Raw genomic sequence first — 20,655 nt, 5'->3', positions numbered from 1 at the left:
ACTTGTTGATTAGTCTGGTCGTTCGCGTTAAACAGCTTTGACAGCTGCTGCACAGTATACGTGAATTCAATCATGTTAAAATAAGACAAAACGATCTAATCAGTAAACTAGATTAAATTTCAATTTAGCTGCGTTAATGTAGCTGAAATCCCTGGCAACATGGTCAAGTTCAGAGTTTGAGGGCTCGCACAGCCCCATCTACCGACCAATCAGAAGCGAGCAACGTGCGTCTCAAGCCAATCAGCGACTACGGGGCTGGGTCACATGAGCTGTTGCTAGGGTATAGCTTCCACCTTGTTACTATCACTGGCCGGCCAATCAGACGCGTATCAACACTCCGCCTGTGAACCGAGAGTGGGCGTGTCTAAGTGGGCGGGAGCGCCCACTCTAGCACCGCCCCCCACCGCATGTCGCTCGATCATTGGCCGGAGCAGCTGTCACTCCGGCCGTACACTGTCGCCGAGGCACAGTTGATATGAATTTGGTTGGGAGTCCCCCAGACTCAGAACCGAACGTTGTCGTTCGCGTAGACCGTAACCTGTTTTAGTTTTTTTTTTTTTTTGTTTATTTCAACCACTTACATCTGCAGCGTTCATCCTGTGACGATTTTTATTTCATATCATTTATCCCCGCCGCGTAGTCAACAGGATGGAACTTAATTCCCTTTTAATTCTCCTGGAGGCCGCAGAATACTTGGAAAGAAGAGACAGAGGTATTTCATGTAGAACGACCGCTCGTTTGTAATGGCTGGCTGTCCCTCGGTCGGGCGTAGACGCGCGTTAGCGGCGTTGTTCGGTAAAGTTCTGGCGGACGTGCGGCGCTGCCACAGCGCAGGTATGATGTCACTTGGAAAGCGCTGACAACAACGTAGCGGGGCACGTCGCGGAAAAGTCCGTGTTCCGTCACGCAGCTGTGAAGGACGGTCCGATGACAGTCGAGCCGTTACGGCCCACGTCCGTCAGCCGTGTTCTGGCGACGAATGGTTGTGCTAATTATTATATCTTTTTTAATACAATATGCTGCCTTTATCGGTGTGTTTGTGTGATTTAATGACAATAAATGTCAGCGGCGGGCTTGTTTATTTGAACGTCCTGGCGCTGCTCTGACATGAGGAGGGAAGACTAGTCGAGTCACATGTTTTGCTTAGACGGCTACGTCATTTGTGAATCAGACAGAAGTGTCATTCCGAACGAATCTACTTATTTTATTTATAGATGTTTATCTCTATGTATCTCGCGTGTGTGTCGTGTGCATTTAACCACCCCACCCCAACACTTTACCCTGTTTACTCTGTTGACAGAAGCAGAGCACGGCTACGCGTCTGTTCTGCCGTACAACAGCGACTTTTCCACAAAGAAATCGAAAGCTTCGCCGATATCAAGAAAGGCCCCGAACAACAGGTAAAACGCCGTCCCGGCCCGGCGTCCCCGTCCAGTAATCGCCATGTTGCCGTGGGGCTCGGCTCTCCGTGTTGTGACCGGGTATAAACAGTGCCACGCGTACAGCGTCCAGCCCCCAGCTCCGCGCCGCGCCGCGCCGCGCCGCCTTCTCTCTGTCGCTCTGCTCCGGTTTTTTCTTTTCTTTTCTTTTCTTTTCTTTTCTTCTTTCGTTTCACTTTTTCTCGCTGTAAATTCGCGTGAGAAAGCGCGAGTAGTTCGGCGGTTCCTCTCCACGTTCGGGCGTTGTTCGCGACAAGGTCGGAGAGTGGCGCCGACTCGCCTCAGTTTTACGGTAATAGAACAGCGACCTGCCGGGCGAACGTTGGGGAACTGAGAGCACACGCGGTTTATATGCGCAATATGTCTTTACAATTGTCGTGAAGAAAATACTTGCTGGTGAAGCGAGAAAAAAAACCACCCCAAACTCTACAAGAAGTGTGTTTTTCAGGCCGCTGTAGTAGTGGCGTGCATGTTGTTTTCTCTCCCTCCCTCCCTCCCAGCATGCAGGGCACCCACACACGCAGGTGGGTGTGGTGGAGGGTACGCCCAGATGTCCACAGTGTCCCCGCCTGGTTGGAGGGACGTGCCGGAGCGCCGGCCTGCTCCGATATTCCCTCCTGTTTCGGCCATTGGGCCGAGAGAGTGTCTGGGTGAGAGAGAGAGAGATACATCCCCCCACCTAACACACACACACACACACACATACGCAGGTGGGTGTGGTGGAGGGTACGGCCAGATGCGAGCAGCGGCGTCCCTGCCTGGCCGGAGGGACGTGCAGGAGCGCCGGCCTGCGCCGATATTCCCTCTTGTCTCGGCCAGTGGGCCGAGAGAGAGAGAGAGAGAGAGACATCCACCCCACCTAACACACACACACGCAGGTGGGTGTGGTGGAGGGTATGCGCAGACGTCCACAGTGTCCCCGCCTGGCTGGAGGGATGTGCCGGAGCGCCGGCCTGCTCCGATATCCCCTCCTGTTTCGGCCAGTGGGCCGAGAGAGAGAGAGAGACATCCACCCCACCTAACACACACACGCAGGTGGGTGTGGTGGAGGGTATGCACAGACGTCCACAGAGTCCCTGCCTGGCTGGAGGGACGTGCCGGAGCGCCGGCCTGCTCCGATATTCCCTCCTGTTTCGGCCATTGGGCCGAGAGAGTGTCTGGGTGAGAGAGAGAGAGAGATACATCCCCCCACCTAACACACACACACACACACACACACACATACGCAGGTGGGTGTGGTGGAGGGTACGGCCAGATGTGAGCAGCGGCGTCCCTGCCTGGCCGGAGGGACGTGCAGGAGCGCCGGCCTGCGCCGATATTCCCTCTTGTTTCGGCCAGTGGGCCGAGAGAGAGAGAGAGAGAGAGACATCCACCCCACCTAACACACACACGCAGGTGGGTGTGGTGGAGGGTACGCGCAGACGTCCACAGAGTCCCTGCCTGGCTGGAGGGATGTGCCGGAGCGCCGGCCTGCTCCGATATCCCCTCCTGTTTCGGCCAGTGGGCCGAGAGAGAGTGAGAGAGAGAGAGGGAGAGAGAGAAAGAAAGAGAGAGGCATCCCCCCACCTAACACACACACACACGGACCAGTGCACGGCGAGGGAAAGAGTCTGGAAAAGTTAGCACGGGAACTTTTTTTTTTTTTTCTCTTCGCTTGCACCCCCACTTTCCCTCCATCTCCCCCCTTTTCTTCCAACGCTCTTCCTCCCGGCACGCCAGATTTCTTTTTGCTCGTTTTCTGCGTTTTGCACCGGAGTGGTTATATACATGCCCTGCCACGAAAAGCAGGAATAAAGCAAATGGCGACCTTGCAGTAAGCAGCCGAGATCGGGCTGAGCGTGCGTGTCGGAGGAAAGAGAAACGGGTGATGATGATGATGATGATGATGATGATGATAATAACAGAACTGTGACCCACTAAATGGATTTGGGAATGCTCAGGCATGTTTTTGTTGGTGTTAAAGCGCTGCGTATGAGAGGTGTATTTCGCCGGTTATTTGGTTAGTGTGTTTTATTTTTGGAGGAAATAAACTTTCGTCTTCGCCGTGTTTTCGTGAACGTTCCCGTTTTGTTTAGCAGAACGGTCCCAGCCAGCCCCCCCCCCTCCCAGCGCGACTTTGTGCCCTGAAATGGCCCGTGTGCTGCGGCGTGCTCCGGAGTCTTGGCTCTTGGCCGGTGATCAGCAGAGCCTGATGGCGTTTCGCCGCGAGAGTGTGTGTGTGTGTGTGTCTGGGTAAGCGGATATGTGCGAGTGTGTTGTCTGGCCCGGCACTGATGTCGCATACATAAATACGCCCATGGGGACATATGTCCACATGCACACTTATGTCCAGAGAGGAAGAATTATGAGTCCGTGCTTTACACTGAGCTCTGAGACGAATGAACGGTGCGCGGTGAAGGAGCGAGCGCAAATACGCCATTTCTCCGGTTTTGGTTAAAGTCGGGGTCCCACCTAAAGGCCCTTGCTACGTAGAAGCCGCGCTCTGGGCCGCCCCCTTTGCATATGGCGCAGGGCGATAGTGAAGGCGGATCATGGCATGGAGCACCGCAGGAGGAAAACATCTGCTTCTCGCATCTTGGCCACGCCCTCCACTCACTGTTTGTTTCTGCTTCCAGATCCTCGCACAACGAACTGGAGAAACACAGGTAAGACCACTTGCCGTTCTTTTTTTGGCTGTGTGTGTGTGTGTGTGTCTCGCCTCCTGTCCCAGACACATTGTTCCCGGTTTACCGTGTCGCCCAGATGTACTCGGGCGCTGTTACGTCACCTACCGACCGTAGCCACGCCCACCTTTTGTGGATTCTTCTGCCATTATTGTGGAATTCAGTTCAGTCGGTTTTTCTCGGTGCCGCGTGAGGCCGGAATGTCCCGCGTCAGCCTCTGTAGGGGAAGGGACCGGCACTTTTTCTTGCACGCTTGCCTGTGTTAACCCCGACCGGGGGGGTGGCGGTGAAGCGGTACCCGTGCGTAACGTGGCAGGCGGCCTGTTCTGATTGGTTGGTGCATCAGAGTTAAATTGCTGTTTAGTGTGCACAGCATCGGCGTGCCGGAATGGGGGATTTTGGGGAAGCTAAAAAGGCGGGCGTGGTCAGCCTCGTGTTGGTGAGTGTGTTTAAGGGGCGGGGTAACCTGTGCGTGCGTGAGAAGCTGTCACTCACGCTCAGGGCTGGGAATTTGCCGCTCGCATGCCTGGCAGCGAGTAATTGGCATGTGACGTAAAACGCGTGTGCGGTTACTGGTTCATTAAGCTAAGCTGCCTGAGAATAGGCATTGCTGCGTCCTCACACCTTACAGAACAGCTTTATTACTCATTAATTACGCGTTATTAACACAACGGCACCACATCCAGAACTCCCCAGCAAACTCGCCCATCTCGCATATCAACAAGGTACAACCTATTTATAATAGATTTATAACGATAAATAAATGGTACACTGCTTTTATTACAAAAGAAATACTCAAACCAGAAGTTACCGACTGGTTTTGAAATGAATTTGAAGTTCGGTTCCCTGTCTCTGTCGTGTTTTAATTCATTCATATTAAAATAGGTTTGATGGCGACCCGCTTCCTTCCTGGCGGCATATCCCCTTGAAGTAAAGTTGGAAAAGAGGCCGTGACCCTCTGACGTAACGCGTGGGCGAAATTGCTGCGTAACGGTACGGTTGTACGTGTGATCAGACTGGAAAGCACGCACGCTTTCAGTTGCCTTTTCTTAATGCACAGCCTTCTGTTGCAAGTCATGCGCGAGTTTACCAGAGGTCACGGAGGCCGACTACGGCACGAACGCTGACTTAACAGTTGCGGCCGTCGAGCGGGCGTGGCTAGAGCTGTTTGCACTTCCTGTTGCCTTCCCCAAAGTCCGTTTTTTTTTTTCCTGTCGTCTGTGTGAGAGGAACAGAAGTGACCCCTGCAAGAGGGACCTGAATAGAGAGGTCTTGTGAAAACCTGTACCCCAATTAATAACGGGGTAGTTACTAGATGCAAACAGTTTGGTGTCTGTCCGGTTCACTTTTTTTTTTTTTTAAGGCTGATTAAGGAAAATGTGACCCCAATATTATAAGCAATAAAACAAGTACCTTGTGGAGTAAAATTCATCGTACTGACAAGTTATTCCCATTTCTGTCGTAGTCTCCTGCACCGGAATCCGGTTTAGTAGCTCGGTGTGCACCCAACCCACAAAAAAGGATCTATTTTTACGGGGGACAGTAGGCCTGTTTACTCGAGGAGCTGTGCGTGAAGGTCTGGTTGGTCAGGGCATTTCACGTCCACGGTGTGCTAAAGTCTGAAGACACGTGGACCTGGAAAACCAATCCGTGTCAGCTGTCCCGCTCACGGCATCTTATTAAGAGTGGGCCTCATGAGAGCGTCCGTCCACTAATATAACCAGTCCCTTAATCTCTGATAATCCCGGTATCGCTTCCAAAGAGCACTCTCTCTCTCTCTCTCTCTCCCACGCGCTTCTTCTCTCCGTTTCTGTCAGTTTTCGAAACGAGACTAGGGAGCGCGGCTCTTTTTTTAGCTCCCCGTGAGTCACTTGCTGTTTGTTTGCTTTGCCCACATGCACCAGGCGGGCGCGGCCACTTCACCTCCTCAGCACCTGATACGTGTGTGAGAGAGAGAGAGAGAGAGAGACCGAGTACGGTCCGGCGTGCGACAGTATCGTGTCTGGGTTGCGTGTTTATTGCACGGTTGCAGTGTGCAGTCATGTGCCCATCTCTCTCTCTCTCTCTCTCTCTCTATGCTTTGTTTCCTTTTCTTTTTCTCCTTTTTTCGCGGTCGTGCGGAGGCTTTTCTTTTTTTTTTCTCTGTCGATGTTGCCGGCATGCCAGTCATGCATTTCAACTCGCCCGTGTCACGTGCCCGGCTTTGGCTCTGTGGACGTGTCCTCGTTCACCTGGTGCTCAGAGCGGCGGAACCAGCAGGTGCATTATGGGGCAGGAGCCTGGACCTTTATGCCCATATGCAGGAGATCTAACACTAGTTGTTGCTGATAATTGGCCATTTCCAGCCACCGTATGATCTTCGATCAATACGATGTTGGACAAAACAATTGTTTTCTATCAAAATATGAATGGGAGTTTATGTCTTTAATGTATATCTGCACGGATCGGGCAGCCAACATTTGTGGGACAGAATTTATTGGTAAAGACAGAGCTGTATTATTTTCACAAGAGAAATAAATCTCCCACATCATCACTTTAAACATTTACAGCGTCGCAACGTGCATTGCAAATCTGCAAAAAAAAAAAAACATGATGTCCTGGAGGGGCTAACTATAAAATGTCCACCCGAGGTGTCTCAACCCCCGGCACTGGCAGCCAAGCCAACTGCGACCCGAGAATTATTGCCGTTCTGTCGTGGGCTTTCTGACAAGCGGCACCAACGTCGAACATCACGCCCTTTTTTTTTTTTGTTTTTGTTTTTCTCAATAATGCGATTTCACCCCCCTTTCCTCCTCTCATCCTCGCCGTCTCTACGCCATGATTCACGCTTGTGGTTTCCTACGTGACACGGCTCAGTTTCTGTTTTCTGGTAAACACGTGTTTATGGGAAGCGCCGCTGGTGTGTGCTCACCCTCAGTCAGCCACCAGATGATTGACTCACATTCAGCGGCTGTCAGACGCATGGCGTGCCGTTTTCTGATCCCTCGTGCGTGAAGGAGGCGAGGAGGAAGGTAACTTTTATCGGAGGAATGTGACAGAGGTGATAAGGATTTTTTTTTTTTTTTGATGAGGCGGTGAACGCAGGTATTCCGGAATGCCTGGGTCTGGCCTCTGGTGGGTTTTTATCTCCGTGGGCGGTCCTTGCGTGAGCGTGTTGAGGCCGGGTAGCGGTGCTCCGGTCAGGCCTGGTGAGGGTCCTTGCGAGGGAAGAAGAGAGAGGAGGGAGGGACATTCTTCCAGTCACTCCTCTCTTTCTCTCTCTAAAGCTCTTTCTTCTATAGAACACATCTGTTTTTCTACATTTTTTTCTCCCCTCTTGCCCCTTTTGTTTCATCCTGGATGGGACCAGCCTGCCTGCCGTTGCTGAGTCAGCAGGAACCAGAGGATGGATGGAGGGAGGGAGGGAGGATGAGGTGGACTCCCCGCAGGCCCACAGTGGGCCTCATCTTCCCTAAAGTTGACTCTTTCGCTCTCTTCTCTTTCTGGGAGGGGAAGCAGCACAGAGCCTCTAGCTGGCGACTGGAGAGTCTGACATTAGGGAGGAAGTCATCTGATACAAAGAAAATAGTTCATCTAGAGGGGCTATTTATCCTCTGGGTCTGACAGTGGGGTCAGAGGAGAACATGGACCGAGAGAGAGAGAGAAGTTTTTCACAAAATATAGAAACAAACTCAATGTGCACGCCTCGCTTGTTCTCTTCCCCGTTGTGTGTGTGTGTGTGTTTGTAGTTTGTTAAACGTGAGCCTGGGCCACGTCACATAATCACACATGCTCGTGGGGACGGACGGGTCAGCGTGAGGGTGTCTGGGAGGAGGTGTGGAATTTCTGCCTCCTGTGCTGAAGTTAAGGCTGAGGACAGGGTGCATGGAGACAGACAGACAGACAGATAGACAGACAGACAGACAGTAATCCTGTATAATAAAGCTATAGGACCTGTTCACACCCTCCTGTCTTTCTTTCTTTTTGCAGTAAAGCTGCTGATGCGGAAGCATATAAAGCGACTGTTCAGCTGGTCACTGGTCCGGGTTGTGAAATCGCTGCTCGGCGGGAGGACAGGGGTAGTGAACAGGAGCGCTGGGCCCCGGTGAGCGGTGGCGCTGCGCTGTTAGCCCGACGCGGCCGCAGGACAGGGCGTGGCAGGTAGCTGGGAGCAGTGGAACGTGGTCGGGGCGTAATTCAGAGAAATTCAGGTCAGACACCGGCATACCACTGAGTGCACAGTTGCATAACCAGAAAGACGCATGGGGCTGGCTGGGCGGGTGGGTGGGGGTAGCTGGGCAGGGCAGTACAGTGTTTGTCAGCGATAGTGGAAAGTTTAAAAAAAGAAAACACGTGGCTGTGTGTAGTGGTGGAATAGAGCGTTGAGTTGGAGCCATGAGCCGGTCTCAACCTGAAAACCTTTTCAAATAAATTACTTAAATCACTGCAAGACATGCCGTGAGATTTCCTTAAAAAGTATTAAATAAAATAATAAGTGAACAGTAGAGCCTGGAGCCCTGACATTTCTAAAAATATTCTGCCATGCAAACAATGTCATCCCTGTGCATCCATTTCTAAACCCCTTTATCCAGGCCGACAGTCAACCACACACACACTATCAGAATTCTAATTACATATTACAGTAACACACACACACACACACACACACACACACAAGGAATTGGGTTCTGTGTGGTACAGTTAATATCTTATTACACTGGATACAGATTCTATACACGACATACAATATATTGATAAAGTGCAATCATCTATTTTTAAATTTGTAAAATTGCGAATTTGTAGTGTAAACTAAATTGATTGATAATTAATAAGTAAACTGCGTGTGTATTTAATCACATTAATATCATTTCTCAAAGCTTTAGATGCGCTTGATCTCACGTTACAGTAACATCTGACGTGTGAACTCTGGAGATCCTGAATTATGAACAACCTACAGCCTTCCCCTCGGGCCCCCGCCCCCTCCAGCCAAGGCCCGTGGCCAACCCTCGCGGCCGGGACCCAGGCCCCCCGAGGGCCCGCCCGCGTTTAATCATTAACAGAGTTATGGAGTGCAGCGCCGCGCCGGGCCTGCAGGCCTCACTGTTTATTGAACTCTTTAAAACTGGGTCACTGGAGCTCCTATCGCAGGTGGTTCCACTTATCCGGCGTCTCTTCTTTCTGTTCCTTCTCTCCACCCCCTCCTCCCTCTTTACAGTGGGATTGGGAGGTTTTGACGAGCAGCGGGGTTTTTAAGGTGACCGTGTGGAGGGGGGGGGGGGACTTCAGCAGTGTGACTGCGGTTTTGAGAAAGATCGGATTTTAAGAACAGACTTGTTTTCCCCTCCGTGCCTCGGCAGACATCTGCTTTTTCCTTCCACGCAGCGCAGATGTAAGAGCAACTAGAGATGGCAGGAATCTGACATGCTCCAGCACCTCGAGGGTTCCTTTCTGTGTCGGAAAAAAGAGAGGGATGGGGGGGGGCAAAAAGCATGACAAATGGAACTAATTGACGTGGCCTCCGCTGCCAAGTGGAAATGGCAGGTTTTGGTTTCGCACCACTCCCAGCAGGGCCGTGATGTTGGCTGTTGTCGCGATGTGGAGGAGCTCTCGGCCGGGCCTGCTTTGGCAGGTCCATATTTCTTTGGCGACGCTCGCCAAGTTCCCCTCGATCTCGGCTTCCCTCTCCGGCTTGGCAGAGGCGGGCGCGGTGTTGACGGCTGTTTCCGTCGCGAGAGCGCGGACACGTCAGGCCCGGGTACTGGGACTCATCTCACACGCACACGAAGACAATCCAGCATTCTCAGAGGGAACGGAACAGGGACATGAGCTCCGGCGGGCACCGTGCGGCCAGTTTCGTACCAGTTTTTCACTCTTGATTCTCCAAATTTATAAAGTAGGGCAGACGCACCCCCCCCCAACACCACCTTCCAATATCTCTTTAAATGTGAACATGTGTAGGTGCCCCCACCCGCTCGCTCTGTCACTCTCTCACTTCTTCTGCTTCGGGTTCCAGATGTGGCGGTCTGGGTCTCGGTGACGACGTCCCGTCTGCTCCGATGCACGCAACCGTCAGGCCCGAGGACGTTTTCGGTGCTCGCTCCCTTGCTCCTGTTGTTTGTTTACACGAGGCCAGGACAGTTTAGTGTCCCTCGAAAGTGAACAGCTCGGTAGAAAGATGGCAGGACCCCGTCCCGCAGGCTAAGTGCCGTAAAGCAAAAGCCGTGCCGCAGTCTCGGAAGCAAACACGGCCGAGTGAGAGGAAGCATGGTAACAGTGTTTGAGCCGACCTCTGAACCCCGGCTTGGCAGAACGGGTGGCTGGCCCTGTGCCAGACGGAGCCCACCAACCGGAGGAATGCGCCCGGCCGCGGCCGCCTCATTAACCGGCGCGAGTGAGTGCCGGGGGGGCGCAGGAAAGGGAGTGGCGGAGGAGAAGGGCACTATAGGGGTGAGCGAGAGGGTGCCCTGCCTTTTCAGGGCTGCTCTTTGTGCGCTCACGTCCTTCCCTCCACTCTCTCCCACTTTCCCAACCAGCTGGAGGTACTGTGTCCCTCCCAGGGGGGGAACATTGTTTTCCATGTCACAGAGATGGCGTGTGAACCATATGTGTGTGTGTGTGTGTGTGTTTAAGTGAATAAATGTGGTAGGCCTGTTTGTCTGCTCAGGACTTATTGCCCTGTCCCTCCAGGCAGCCTAAACACTCCCAGAATTCACCACGGCCTCCTTAAACCCCCTTTAAAATACTGCGTCCTCCACACCGAGTTCATGTCTCTCAGATGGGCGGCTGGTCCGGTCCTTCACCGTAACAGACTCGGCCTCATCTGTCTTCAGGTGAGGTGATTTAGGGCCTTAGGAACTGAAACCTTATTCGAGGACGGGCACTTAAAGAATCCTGAATAGAACTGAATAGGGATTCTTTAGTACACAGTGGCTCTAGTCCAATATCCCGCCCCTCCTCCCTAAAAGACCAGGAAGACATTATTAAACCAATTGCACTGTGACACAGTTGCACGTATGTAGCAGAATTGTAAACTGTGGCAAACTGTGCAACTTCAGGCCACCAGACTTCTGAAGGGACAATTCTTGCCTGTAAGGAATGACCAGTTCAGGGTAATGAGGAAGGGACAGAAACAGAGAGAACGACGGCGAGAGAACTGGGGCATGGTGAGCATGGTCATGTGGCCACTTGACGTGTACGTCCTCATGCGCGCCCCAGACCGGCCTCTTTTACTGCCTCCTTGCCGCTCATTACTGCCCATTAGGGCCCTATAGCACAGCCAATCACTGACCTAAGTAGAGACTTGCATAAACGTTTACAGCTTTTTATAGTCCCGGAGTTACTCATTAAAACGCGATTGTCACCGGCATCACGCTATCCTCCGAGTGTCGTGATGTCCTGTGCTTATGACTGGCCAATTTGTACTGTGTCACTATTAACTTTGACCAGTGGTGCACCGTAAGGATAAGGGGTGTGCAGAAATCCCACATTTTGTATCGCTGAGGTTGCACCTGTACTTTAATAAAAGAAATTCCATTTGTGTTCACTTACATTTATAAAAGCCATTACTATAATTTGGTTTAGTTAAATGTTTAGCTAGGCTTAAATGCGTCATAGCATGCGAAAAACCTCCATAAACATCCATTATTATTTTGAATGAAATAAACCTTCATTAAAAGAATCCACTCTTTGGATTTGCCCTGATTGGAGGCCCTGTGTGACTGGGTTCCTTCAGTTGTTGTAGTTGGGTAGGTTATGGTGGGGGAAGATTGAGCCACGACTCGGAATCTGAATGGGTGCGTGTGTGTTTGGCGTTTTTCGTTCTAGCTCCCCCATCATCCATCTCACGGTGTAGCCATAACAGATTGGTGGAAACTGGCAGGACGTGCATCTGGGATCTCCTGTGATGCGAACTGAAGAGAGTCTCCTGGGGCTGCGTTCGTGCATCTGTTTAAGTCATCTGGTAAACACTGCGTGACCAAGGCAACAATAAACCAAAAAAAAAAACGTGAATGGGCAGAGTGTCCCAGCCACCCCGGCAGGTGGAACAGAACACGTCGGGTCGATACAGCACCAGGCCGCTGTTACAGTCTACCCCCCTGGTCTAGAGTCGGGCGGGAACCAGCGGAGATGGAGATGAAAGCGCTGATGGTGTCGCGAGCTGTGTTAGTGACAGCGATTTATACGCGATATTATTTACAATACTTACAGCGGTGAAACATGGACGGCGCTGGAGCAAAGAAAGAAACAAAAGGCCTGAACTCACACAGAATTTCTAGTCTAGCTGTTATTGCCGGTCTACCTGACCCTGCAGAACGTGCGTGGGTTGGTGCCGCCCGCTACTCCACCGCAGAGTAAACAGTGATCAGAAACAGAAGCGAGAAGCAGAACTGAGAAATGAAGATGCTGAGATGAAAGAGGACCACATTTCAACTCTGTCAGCGTGCACCCATCAGTGTGCTGGAACCCGCATCTCGACATGTGAACATGTGGAGAGTTCACGTCCCGACATAAAGGATGTTGTGGCGATTGTGCCGTTTAATGAAAAGCCTCTGCCGACTGGTGCACTGCTGGCAGGTTCCTGTGTTGTCGCCATAGCGCTTCTTCTTTCATGGCCAGTTCTGTGCATTGCTCAGTTGCAACGCACCTCCACCTGCAGCACGTGCGGTGCCTGAAAAGCCTTCGGAGATCATGAAGTGTTCGTAGGAACATCCCCTTTACCCCCTTTGAGACCAACACCTCGTTCCTGCTCGTTCTCGTACTCTTGATTTGTTTCGCTGACTTCCCGGCCCACTCGTCTGGCCAGCAGTGCCTGGCTGCCAGGAGGAACGTTCCCATTGGTGTTTGGTGTAAAGGTCAAAGTTCTCTCTGGTTAAACGTGCAGGCAAGAGCAGGTCGAGTTATGCCAAACTCTTGTCTTGTGGTATTGGAGGGTGCGTCCTGTTTTCCTTTTTTGAGTGTAATGAAAGGCCAGGCGAGGCTGATGGCCCAACTTGGCCACATACTTCCCTTCCAATCTGGTGCGACGCGTGGAGCCCTGCCCACTGCAGCTGAGTATACCTCTGAAGTCAATGGGCCCTTTTTTCGGGCCTCTGCAGGAGTGTTTTTTCCACCAAATTGGATACCCTCGCGCTCTCTCTCTCTTTTACCCCTCTCACCTGCCTCCACCCCCTCCGGCCGACCTCCCTTTCCTGCCCAGCTTCCCCTGGCCCGGCGCCAGGCTCTTCATGTGGCTGAGAGGGGAGCAGGTTGGAGGTAGGGGCTCCTCCACCCGCCCGTCCACAGGAGACACTTGTTCTCTGATGGGATACAGTGCCGTGTTAGTGCCAGCAGGTTGGGTACGGGAGAGGTGGGGGGCGGGAGTTGGTCCCGAGAGGGAAGTGGGAGGGATTAAAGCGAGTGGGAACTGTTTGCCACCCCGCTGTAGGCAAAGGGCCGTCTGTCTCTCTGCACCTGCGAGGGGCTGTTTTTTAAGCCCTTCCCACCCTCTCCTTTTTAATCAGGACTTTATTTATTTAGTCTGGGGGTAGTCGTGTAGACGGGAGGGACAGTGGTCCCAGACGGGGGTCGGGCGTGCCGATGAGTGTGCCTGTGGGCCGTGTCTGAGGTCGGCTTCGTTTCCAGATGAAATAAGAGAGCAGGAAAAAAAACAAAGGAGAGAGAGGATGGGGACAAAGTTGCAGGAGGAACACACACACACACACACACACACACACACACAAAAACATTCCCAAAGGGAGGGGGCTGCAGGTTACCACAGGACCCCAAGGCATCAGTGGGTCTCCTGAAGGACTTCCTGTGCGTGGCTGGCCAAATAGAGAAGAGAGAGAGAGGGGTGGAGATCTTCAGTCCGACCTGCAGTTCTGGAGACCCCTGAGCAGACTAGGTGGCAGTGAAAGGAGGGGGGGGGGGTAGACGGCTTGGTGACAGGAGCCAGTAGAAGTGGTTTTAATAATCATCTGGTGGGGGTACGAGGTGAAAAAAGTGACTGCAGCGGACGTTCCTGTGTGCACGCAAGCATCGCACAGCAGCAAACCTGTTTCTGAATGGACAGATTTTTTTCTCCAGCCGTACGTCGGGCTGTGCGCTGCATTCTCGTCTCGCCTTCTTTTGGCAACCTACCCTACTGTGTGGTGATTTACGCCGTCTCTGAGCAGAAAGAATGCTGCTCTGGGGGGGGGGGGTCACCCAGGAAACCATGGCTGCGCTGAGAGGCTCCTATAGGGGTTAGGAAGGCACGGTGGGCGTCTCCCTTTCTAAAATTGAGGTCAGTGTGTCAGGGAGGCACCTCCTGCAGGATTTTACCCCGCGTCCAGCGGCGGCTGTGAGGAGTTATGCCCGCCCTGCACTAATATAATACAAGCTGGTCCGGTTTGGCCGTGGCCGTGGTGACCCTCTGGTTCACGCTGGGTCACCGTGTCAGAAGCTCAATGCCAGGAACCGGGATGTAGAGCAACTCTGAGTTTAATGGATTAAACTTGCGTGGTTGACACTGGCAGATTGACAGATGTTATTTCTGCGGGGGGGGTTGTATTTAGGGTTATAAATGTTGTAAATTATATTGATTTTTTTGTTGTCGTCATGAACAGGCGGTGGCGCCTGCTGCAGTCGCACGCTCGACTCTTTGCTGTGTGATGGCGCTTCTCATTTGTGGGCTCAGATTGATTTGTGAGCTCATTAGTGGTGCTGCAGAGGGCCCGATGTCAGCAGCCCGAGTGTGGGACCGGCCGCCCGCCTCCATGTCCCTCTGTTACTGTGGTAACAGCGGAATGGCCCCCACGCTGTACAGTTATATAATTTGTTGAAAGCACACTGTGCCTGTCACCGGGCTTATGCAACCCTGTGTGTTTGTGTGTGTGTGTGTGTGTTTGTACAGAAAGGATATTAAACCTGTTATGATACTGGCCTGTGAGCCTGTTCTCAAATACGAGACAGACAAAAGCCGTGTGTGCATTGGGAATGCAGACAAGGGTGCATGTGTGTGTGTGTGTGTGTGTCTTAATATGGTCCGCCTCTTTAGCATTAATGATGTTTTACATTGCAAATGCTGTCTACAAACATTTAAGCTCTTTTATAGACTGTCTGTTTAGAATTAGTCGTTAACCTTTGAAATGAGTAGCCTTGTCCAGTCGTAAATTGTAATTAGCAACGTTCTTTTTGACATTTAGACCGAACGCTCATGGGAACTGCCTGACTGAAACTCGGCAATATTCTAGAACTCAGTTGCTGTGCGGTTTCACAACCTTTTGAACCTTCCGGGTGTTCAGAAAGGGGTGTTCACCACATCAAGTCACGTGAGGGTGGTACAGTAATTGGCATAATGTATAAAATGAAAATGAACGTTATTGCCGCCAATAATATCCCAGCGAGCGATGCCATAGCCCAGTTAAGCTAAAAGAAGAATGAGACAAAACATCCAGAAAAGCAGATGACAACGTTTATTGTTATTGTGATTAAAATTGTCATTAAATGTGAATGCTTCCGTGTAGGCTAGAGCTTCATCAAAGCACGATTAATATTGTGGGCATTAAAGTCCTTTTGTCTTCAACTCCTGTTGTCTTGCGAGTTCTTATCCTGTTTTGGTGTTTTACAGCCTTTCCTGTCTGCAGGGCCATAATTAACCAGCTACTCTGTTCTTGTCCCCCTCTCAGGCGTGCCAAACTGCGGCTGTACCTGGAGCAGCTGAAAGAGCTGGTGCCTTTGGGTCCGGACAGCACCAGACACACGACCCTCAGCCTGCTCAAAAGGGCCAGAATGCACATCAAGGTACCTGAAGCGTTTTACCTCCTGCGCGGCAGCCGACGGCCGATGGCGAGCGGATATCGGCCTTTTCTCTGGTCGCGGAGCTGAGCCCGCGGCCCGGCTTCTGGCGGCTGGAGGGCCCGGCAGACGTGCTTCATTAACCCGTTGTTTCCTGTTTTGTATTCTGTTGAGCTGCTGAGTGTTCAGGGAAGCCAAGAGTCTAGTTTCGGTCTGAGTGTTGCAGGACGTTGCCGTTATTTTCACAACAGCCATCAGAATAAAAAAAAAAAATGCTAGACTGGCCTTGGCTGGACAAGATATTCCATAAAATGTTTGAAATGTTCACCGAATTAGCGTCACCTGACCGCCTGCCTTTTTATGGTTATTTAATAATATGATGATAAATATTGCTGTGGTGAGAGCAGCATTTTCAGTGTGTGTATCGTCCTACTTTCAAAATGACACTTCAAGGTTAGTTTGCTGATGTGTGTGTGTGTGTGTGTGTGTGTGTGCAAGCAGAAGCTGGAGGAGCAGGACAGGAAGGCCCTGAATGTGAAGGAGCAGCTGCAGAGAGAGCACCGCTACCTCAAACGGCGTCTGGAGCAGCTGTCCGTGCAGGGCCTGGAGCGGCTCCGCACCGACAGCATGGGCTCCACCATCTCCACCGACTCGGAGCAAGGTGGGTGTGACCGCCACGGTGCTTACCCAGCAGCCTCCACTGTCCTCACTGTCACTGGCAGCCAGCAAGACCCTTTCTCTCTCTCTCTCTCACGCTTCGGACACTCACAGCATTCTCAAGGCATTTAACAGCGTCGCGTGGAAATACTACATCAGCAACCCAAACTCTCTCTCTCTCTCTCTCTCTCTCTCTCTCTCTCTCTCTCACACACACACACACACACACACACACACACACGGTCATACATTTACAGCATTTATCAGCATTTACCACACACCCTTATCCAGAGCAACTTACAATCAGTAGTTACAGGGACAGTCCCCCCCTGGACCAACTTAGGGACACAATGGTAGTAAGTGGGGTTTGAACCTGGGTCTCCTGTGTTACCCACTAGGCTACTGCCACCCTATAAAACATTTGTTTTGTATCCATTTGTTGCACAAAGGAAAGCGAGATTCTGCGCTTGCAAGTTTACGGCCGTTGCGGGGATGGCGGAATGTGACGTTATTTTGATAATAATAATAAAAATAGAGCAAAAAAAACTCTTGAATACGTCTCACAGCTTTTCGACACGCATTCACACACCCCCTGCCGAGGGAAGGGTTCTGCACAGATTTCCACTGCTCGCCTGCCTAGAGAAATGCTTGACTGTACTGCATCTTTATGAGGCAGGATTTGGTCTAAAATGAAGGAGTGTGTGTAAAATGTCCGTTGTAAAGGTGTATTTACCTTGTTGTAACAAGACTCTAATCCTTAACACTCACCCTGAATTGAAAACGTTCTTCTTTAACAGAGACTTTGTGCAATATTCCTATCTGTGTGAGAACATTTCAGAACCACACAGCTCTCTGCCAGCCCACTATGCCCTGTATGCCCTTGATCCCCCAAGCTGGGCCCATTAGCCTTCCCTGGCTACCTGAGGGCGGGGTCGGGGCCGTGCGCCACGCCGCATCACACGTTCCAGCTCAGGCCCCGTTGTGAGGGGTCTGTTTACTAATCCACCGCGCAGTAAACACGCCGCGCTGTTTAGCGCTGCGGCAGATTAGGCGAGGCAGCACAAAGGCGCCAGTGTTTCCTCCCAGTTAATGGCTGCTTAAACCTCATCCTAATCCGTTGACATGGAGAGCCCGCAACATGGCCCAAGTTTTTGTTCTGGAAGGGCAGGAGGGTCACAGTGAGCAAAAAACGTAAAATAACTTAAAAAAAATAACACACAACACGACAAAGGACATTGTGCAAGGACCCATAATACAGTGCAGGTCGACACAGACAAGACTGACAAGTAGTATATAGTATAGTATATCCATATATAATATGATAATAATAATAATAATAATACGATAAGATAATTTCATAATGATAATAATAATTGTAATAATGATACAGCAGCACAATGTAAGGTGATAATATGAAATGGCTACAATTAATATCCCATTAACAAGATCAATCTTGATAAGTCTTATATGTGTGTGTGTGTGTGTGCGTGTGGTTTTTTATACATGGTGTCAGACTTATGTACAGTAGCAGCTTCTGTTGGATGACTTTCAATAACCTAAAATTAATGAAATGTTTTAACATAAACAGAAAAGGTAGAAGTGTGTGTTCTTAACCCGGTGTGTGTGTGTCTCTTGTGTGATTTCCCGTGTACAGAGGTGGACATTGAGGGCATGGAGTTCATGCCGGGTGAAGGTGACAGCGTGGACAGCGTGAGTGACGGGGAGGACCACTACAGCCTGCAGAGGAGCCGCAGCGACGGCAGCTACATACATTCCCACAGACTCCAGTCCCACCTCTGCTAGGGGTCTCCACCCTCATCCAGCCACCACCAGCCACCACCAAATTACATCCATCCATCCATCCATCCACCCGGACCGGGCCTGGCTGTAGGAATCAGCCCGTATGCCTGCCTGTCAGCCCACCCTCTCCCCCCGTCTATGATGACTTCCTCTCCCTAAACCGCGCTCAGACTTCTTCACAACTCGCTGCAGTCTACATCCTTCTGTCGCCCCCCCGCCAGACTCCCCACCCCACCCACCGGCCCCACCTCTTCCCTCCAGTTACCACAGAGGCAGAAAGCAAGAGCAATTTGTGGTTTGTTGGTATGGGCCCAGGTGGTGTGGCTTTGTGCAGCTGTGATGTGTCAACGAACACTCTGAGTGTGTGTGTGTGTGTGTGTGTGTGTACGTGTGTGTTTGAGAGAACACTTTCTATTCAATAGGGGCTGGTTTCATCCTTAAATGGCCGAATTATGGGGACGTTAAGCTTGAATTGAGCACGAGGCAAACTATTATATTGCACTGTTATTTTCAGATGGAAATGGGCAATGAAAGTAAAAATCTGAACTAAACTTTCATTAAATCATTTCCACGCCAAAACATTCACCATTATGTCACATTAATAAGCAGCAGAATGAAACACTGAAGAGAACACCATAATAAAGGCACACCAGCAATCGTCTGTCAACACAATTAAATTCTCGTTCATGGCGGCGTTCCCATGACGTTGCACTGTTGACCGTTTCATGGTGCACTACTGATGAGAATTGTACTGTATTACGACCCGGAAAATTCTGATGCCTTCAGATCCCAACCCAAACTAATCACAGATTACAGAGGTGGATTCCCAGAACTGCCGTGCCTTTAAAATCTCTTTTCTTCAGTAGCTAAGTGATGTAGCAATAAGTACAGAAAGCCGCGGCTTTCTTACAACAACACACACAGTTCTGGGGATGGCAATTTGTGACACTAAACGACTTACTCACTAAATGTTTCCTCTGTTCTCTGCTCCCACCGTCTGTCTTCATGGCCGAAGCCCAGCGTGCTAAAACCGTACTGTAACCCGCAACTTGTCAACCTGTGCGTGTGTTTCTGTGAGTGCATGTTTGTCCGCTCAGAGTCAAGCTGACATGTCAAACTGTACAAGTCTAAAAATGGAAAAACTAAATATATATATACATATATATACATTACATAAAGGTCTCATAATTTAGCTCTCTGCCGAAGAGTTCCTTGTTTAGTTCTCTTTTTGTGGGCATTGCCAAACCGAGCCGTAAAATGGACTCCTGCCACTAACCTGTTGAAAAACGGCATGTGGTCTGCAGTGCGATGTGCAGCACACTTTCTAACATGAGCACCTCTCCACGTTGAGCTTCAGCCCGCTTTCGGTTTGTAGAGCTTGCCGTTCCCAACACTTTAAAAGGTTCAGCCCTTCATTGTTGGTCTCAACATTTAAAATCTTAAAAAAAAAAATTTTAAAAATAAACCTAAAAGTTAAAAAAAAGAAGCTATTGGTCACTTAAAATGATTTAAGACAGTGTATTCTATATTTCCTGTATTAAATTTTGTATTATATTTTCCTAAATGTTCATAAAGACAAAAACTATATGAGTATATAGAAATCTATAAATATATGTGAAAGACAGGAGGCCAGGCTTGTTGAGGGGAGAGCGAGGGATCTGCAGCATCCTCGGCTCTCCCGCAGTCATTCTGTGCCTTTCCCCTTCCTCCTTCCTCCTTTCCTTTCCCCCCTGCTCCTCTCTCCATCCCTACTCAGGTCTTCTCCTTATCAGGCACTCCCCCGGCCCCCGCCCCGCCTCCTATCCATCCCGAGGCCTCTTCAGATGCCTTGCCAAACAGTGCTGAGAAGTGAAGACTGTCCCTCTCTGACAGTTGCGTATGAGAAACCCCCAGCTGTCCCATCAGCCCGGGGTCTTCGTTCGGACTCTCCGAAACCTCAGCCATGCCGCTCATCGTCTGCCACCAGGCTTCTCTGCCCCCTGCTCCCTCCCGTTAACAAATACACCGTCATGGCAGCTTTCAGCACCGACCCCTCCATGCCCGTTCGGGGTTAACAAGAAGACGCGTCACTGGGAGGAGAGCAAACCAATCAATTATGGCAGCTTGAGGTGTTCTCCTGCCTCCTCCCGGTGCCCGTCCCAGCCATAGTGTTAAGATGTGCGTCGCAGGATCACGAGTATCGATCCCTCGGCTCTCTGGAACGACCATGTAGGGGCTTTCTGCGTGAGGGTGCTGGGGGCTGGGTGGACAGAAAAGCGGGATTGCTTCGACTCTGTGGTGCATTTTGTGACCAACTTATTTTTTTTTGTTTGTTTGGACATTTCTTTGATTTCTTCTCTTTTATTTTATTTTTTTTTTTT

The 20,655-nt window shown here is 50.8% G+C and overlaps 1 protein-coding gene across 2 annotated transcripts; it reads left to right on the top strand.

Annotated features, from left to right (window-relative positions):
• Nucleotides 1-521: 521 nt before the first annotated feature.
• On the top strand, nt 522-19,811 carry mxd4 (MAX dimerization protein 4). Of its 2 annotated transcripts, XM_028978244.1 has the most exons (6): nt 527-712; nt 1,301-1,400; nt 4,055-4,084; nt 15,730-15,844; nt 16,340-16,499; nt 18,150-19,811. In XM_028978244.1, exons 1-6 carry the CDS (start codon nt 649-651, stop codon nt 18,296-18,298), a joined length of 618 nt encoding a protein of 205 aa, XP_028834077.1. In that variant the 5' UTR covers nt 527-648; the 3' UTR covers nt 18,299-19,811. The 2 variants fall into 2 exon arrangements, with proteins under 2 accessions (XP_028834078.1, XP_028834077.1); XM_028978245.1 differs by lacking the exon at nt 4,055-4,084 and having other exon boundaries at nt 522-712.
• Nucleotides 19,812-20,655: the final 844 nt, after the last annotated feature.

The sequence above is a fragment of the Denticeps clupeoides genome, chromosome 4 (assembly GCF_900700375.1).
Source record: "Denticeps clupeoides chromosome 4, fDenClu1.1, whole genome shotgun sequence".
Taxonomy (NCBI): Eukaryota; Metazoa; Chordata; class Actinopteri; order Clupeiformes; family Denticipitidae; genus Denticeps; species Denticeps clupeoides.
This window is presented reverse-complemented; position numbering and strand designations above follow the sequence as displayed.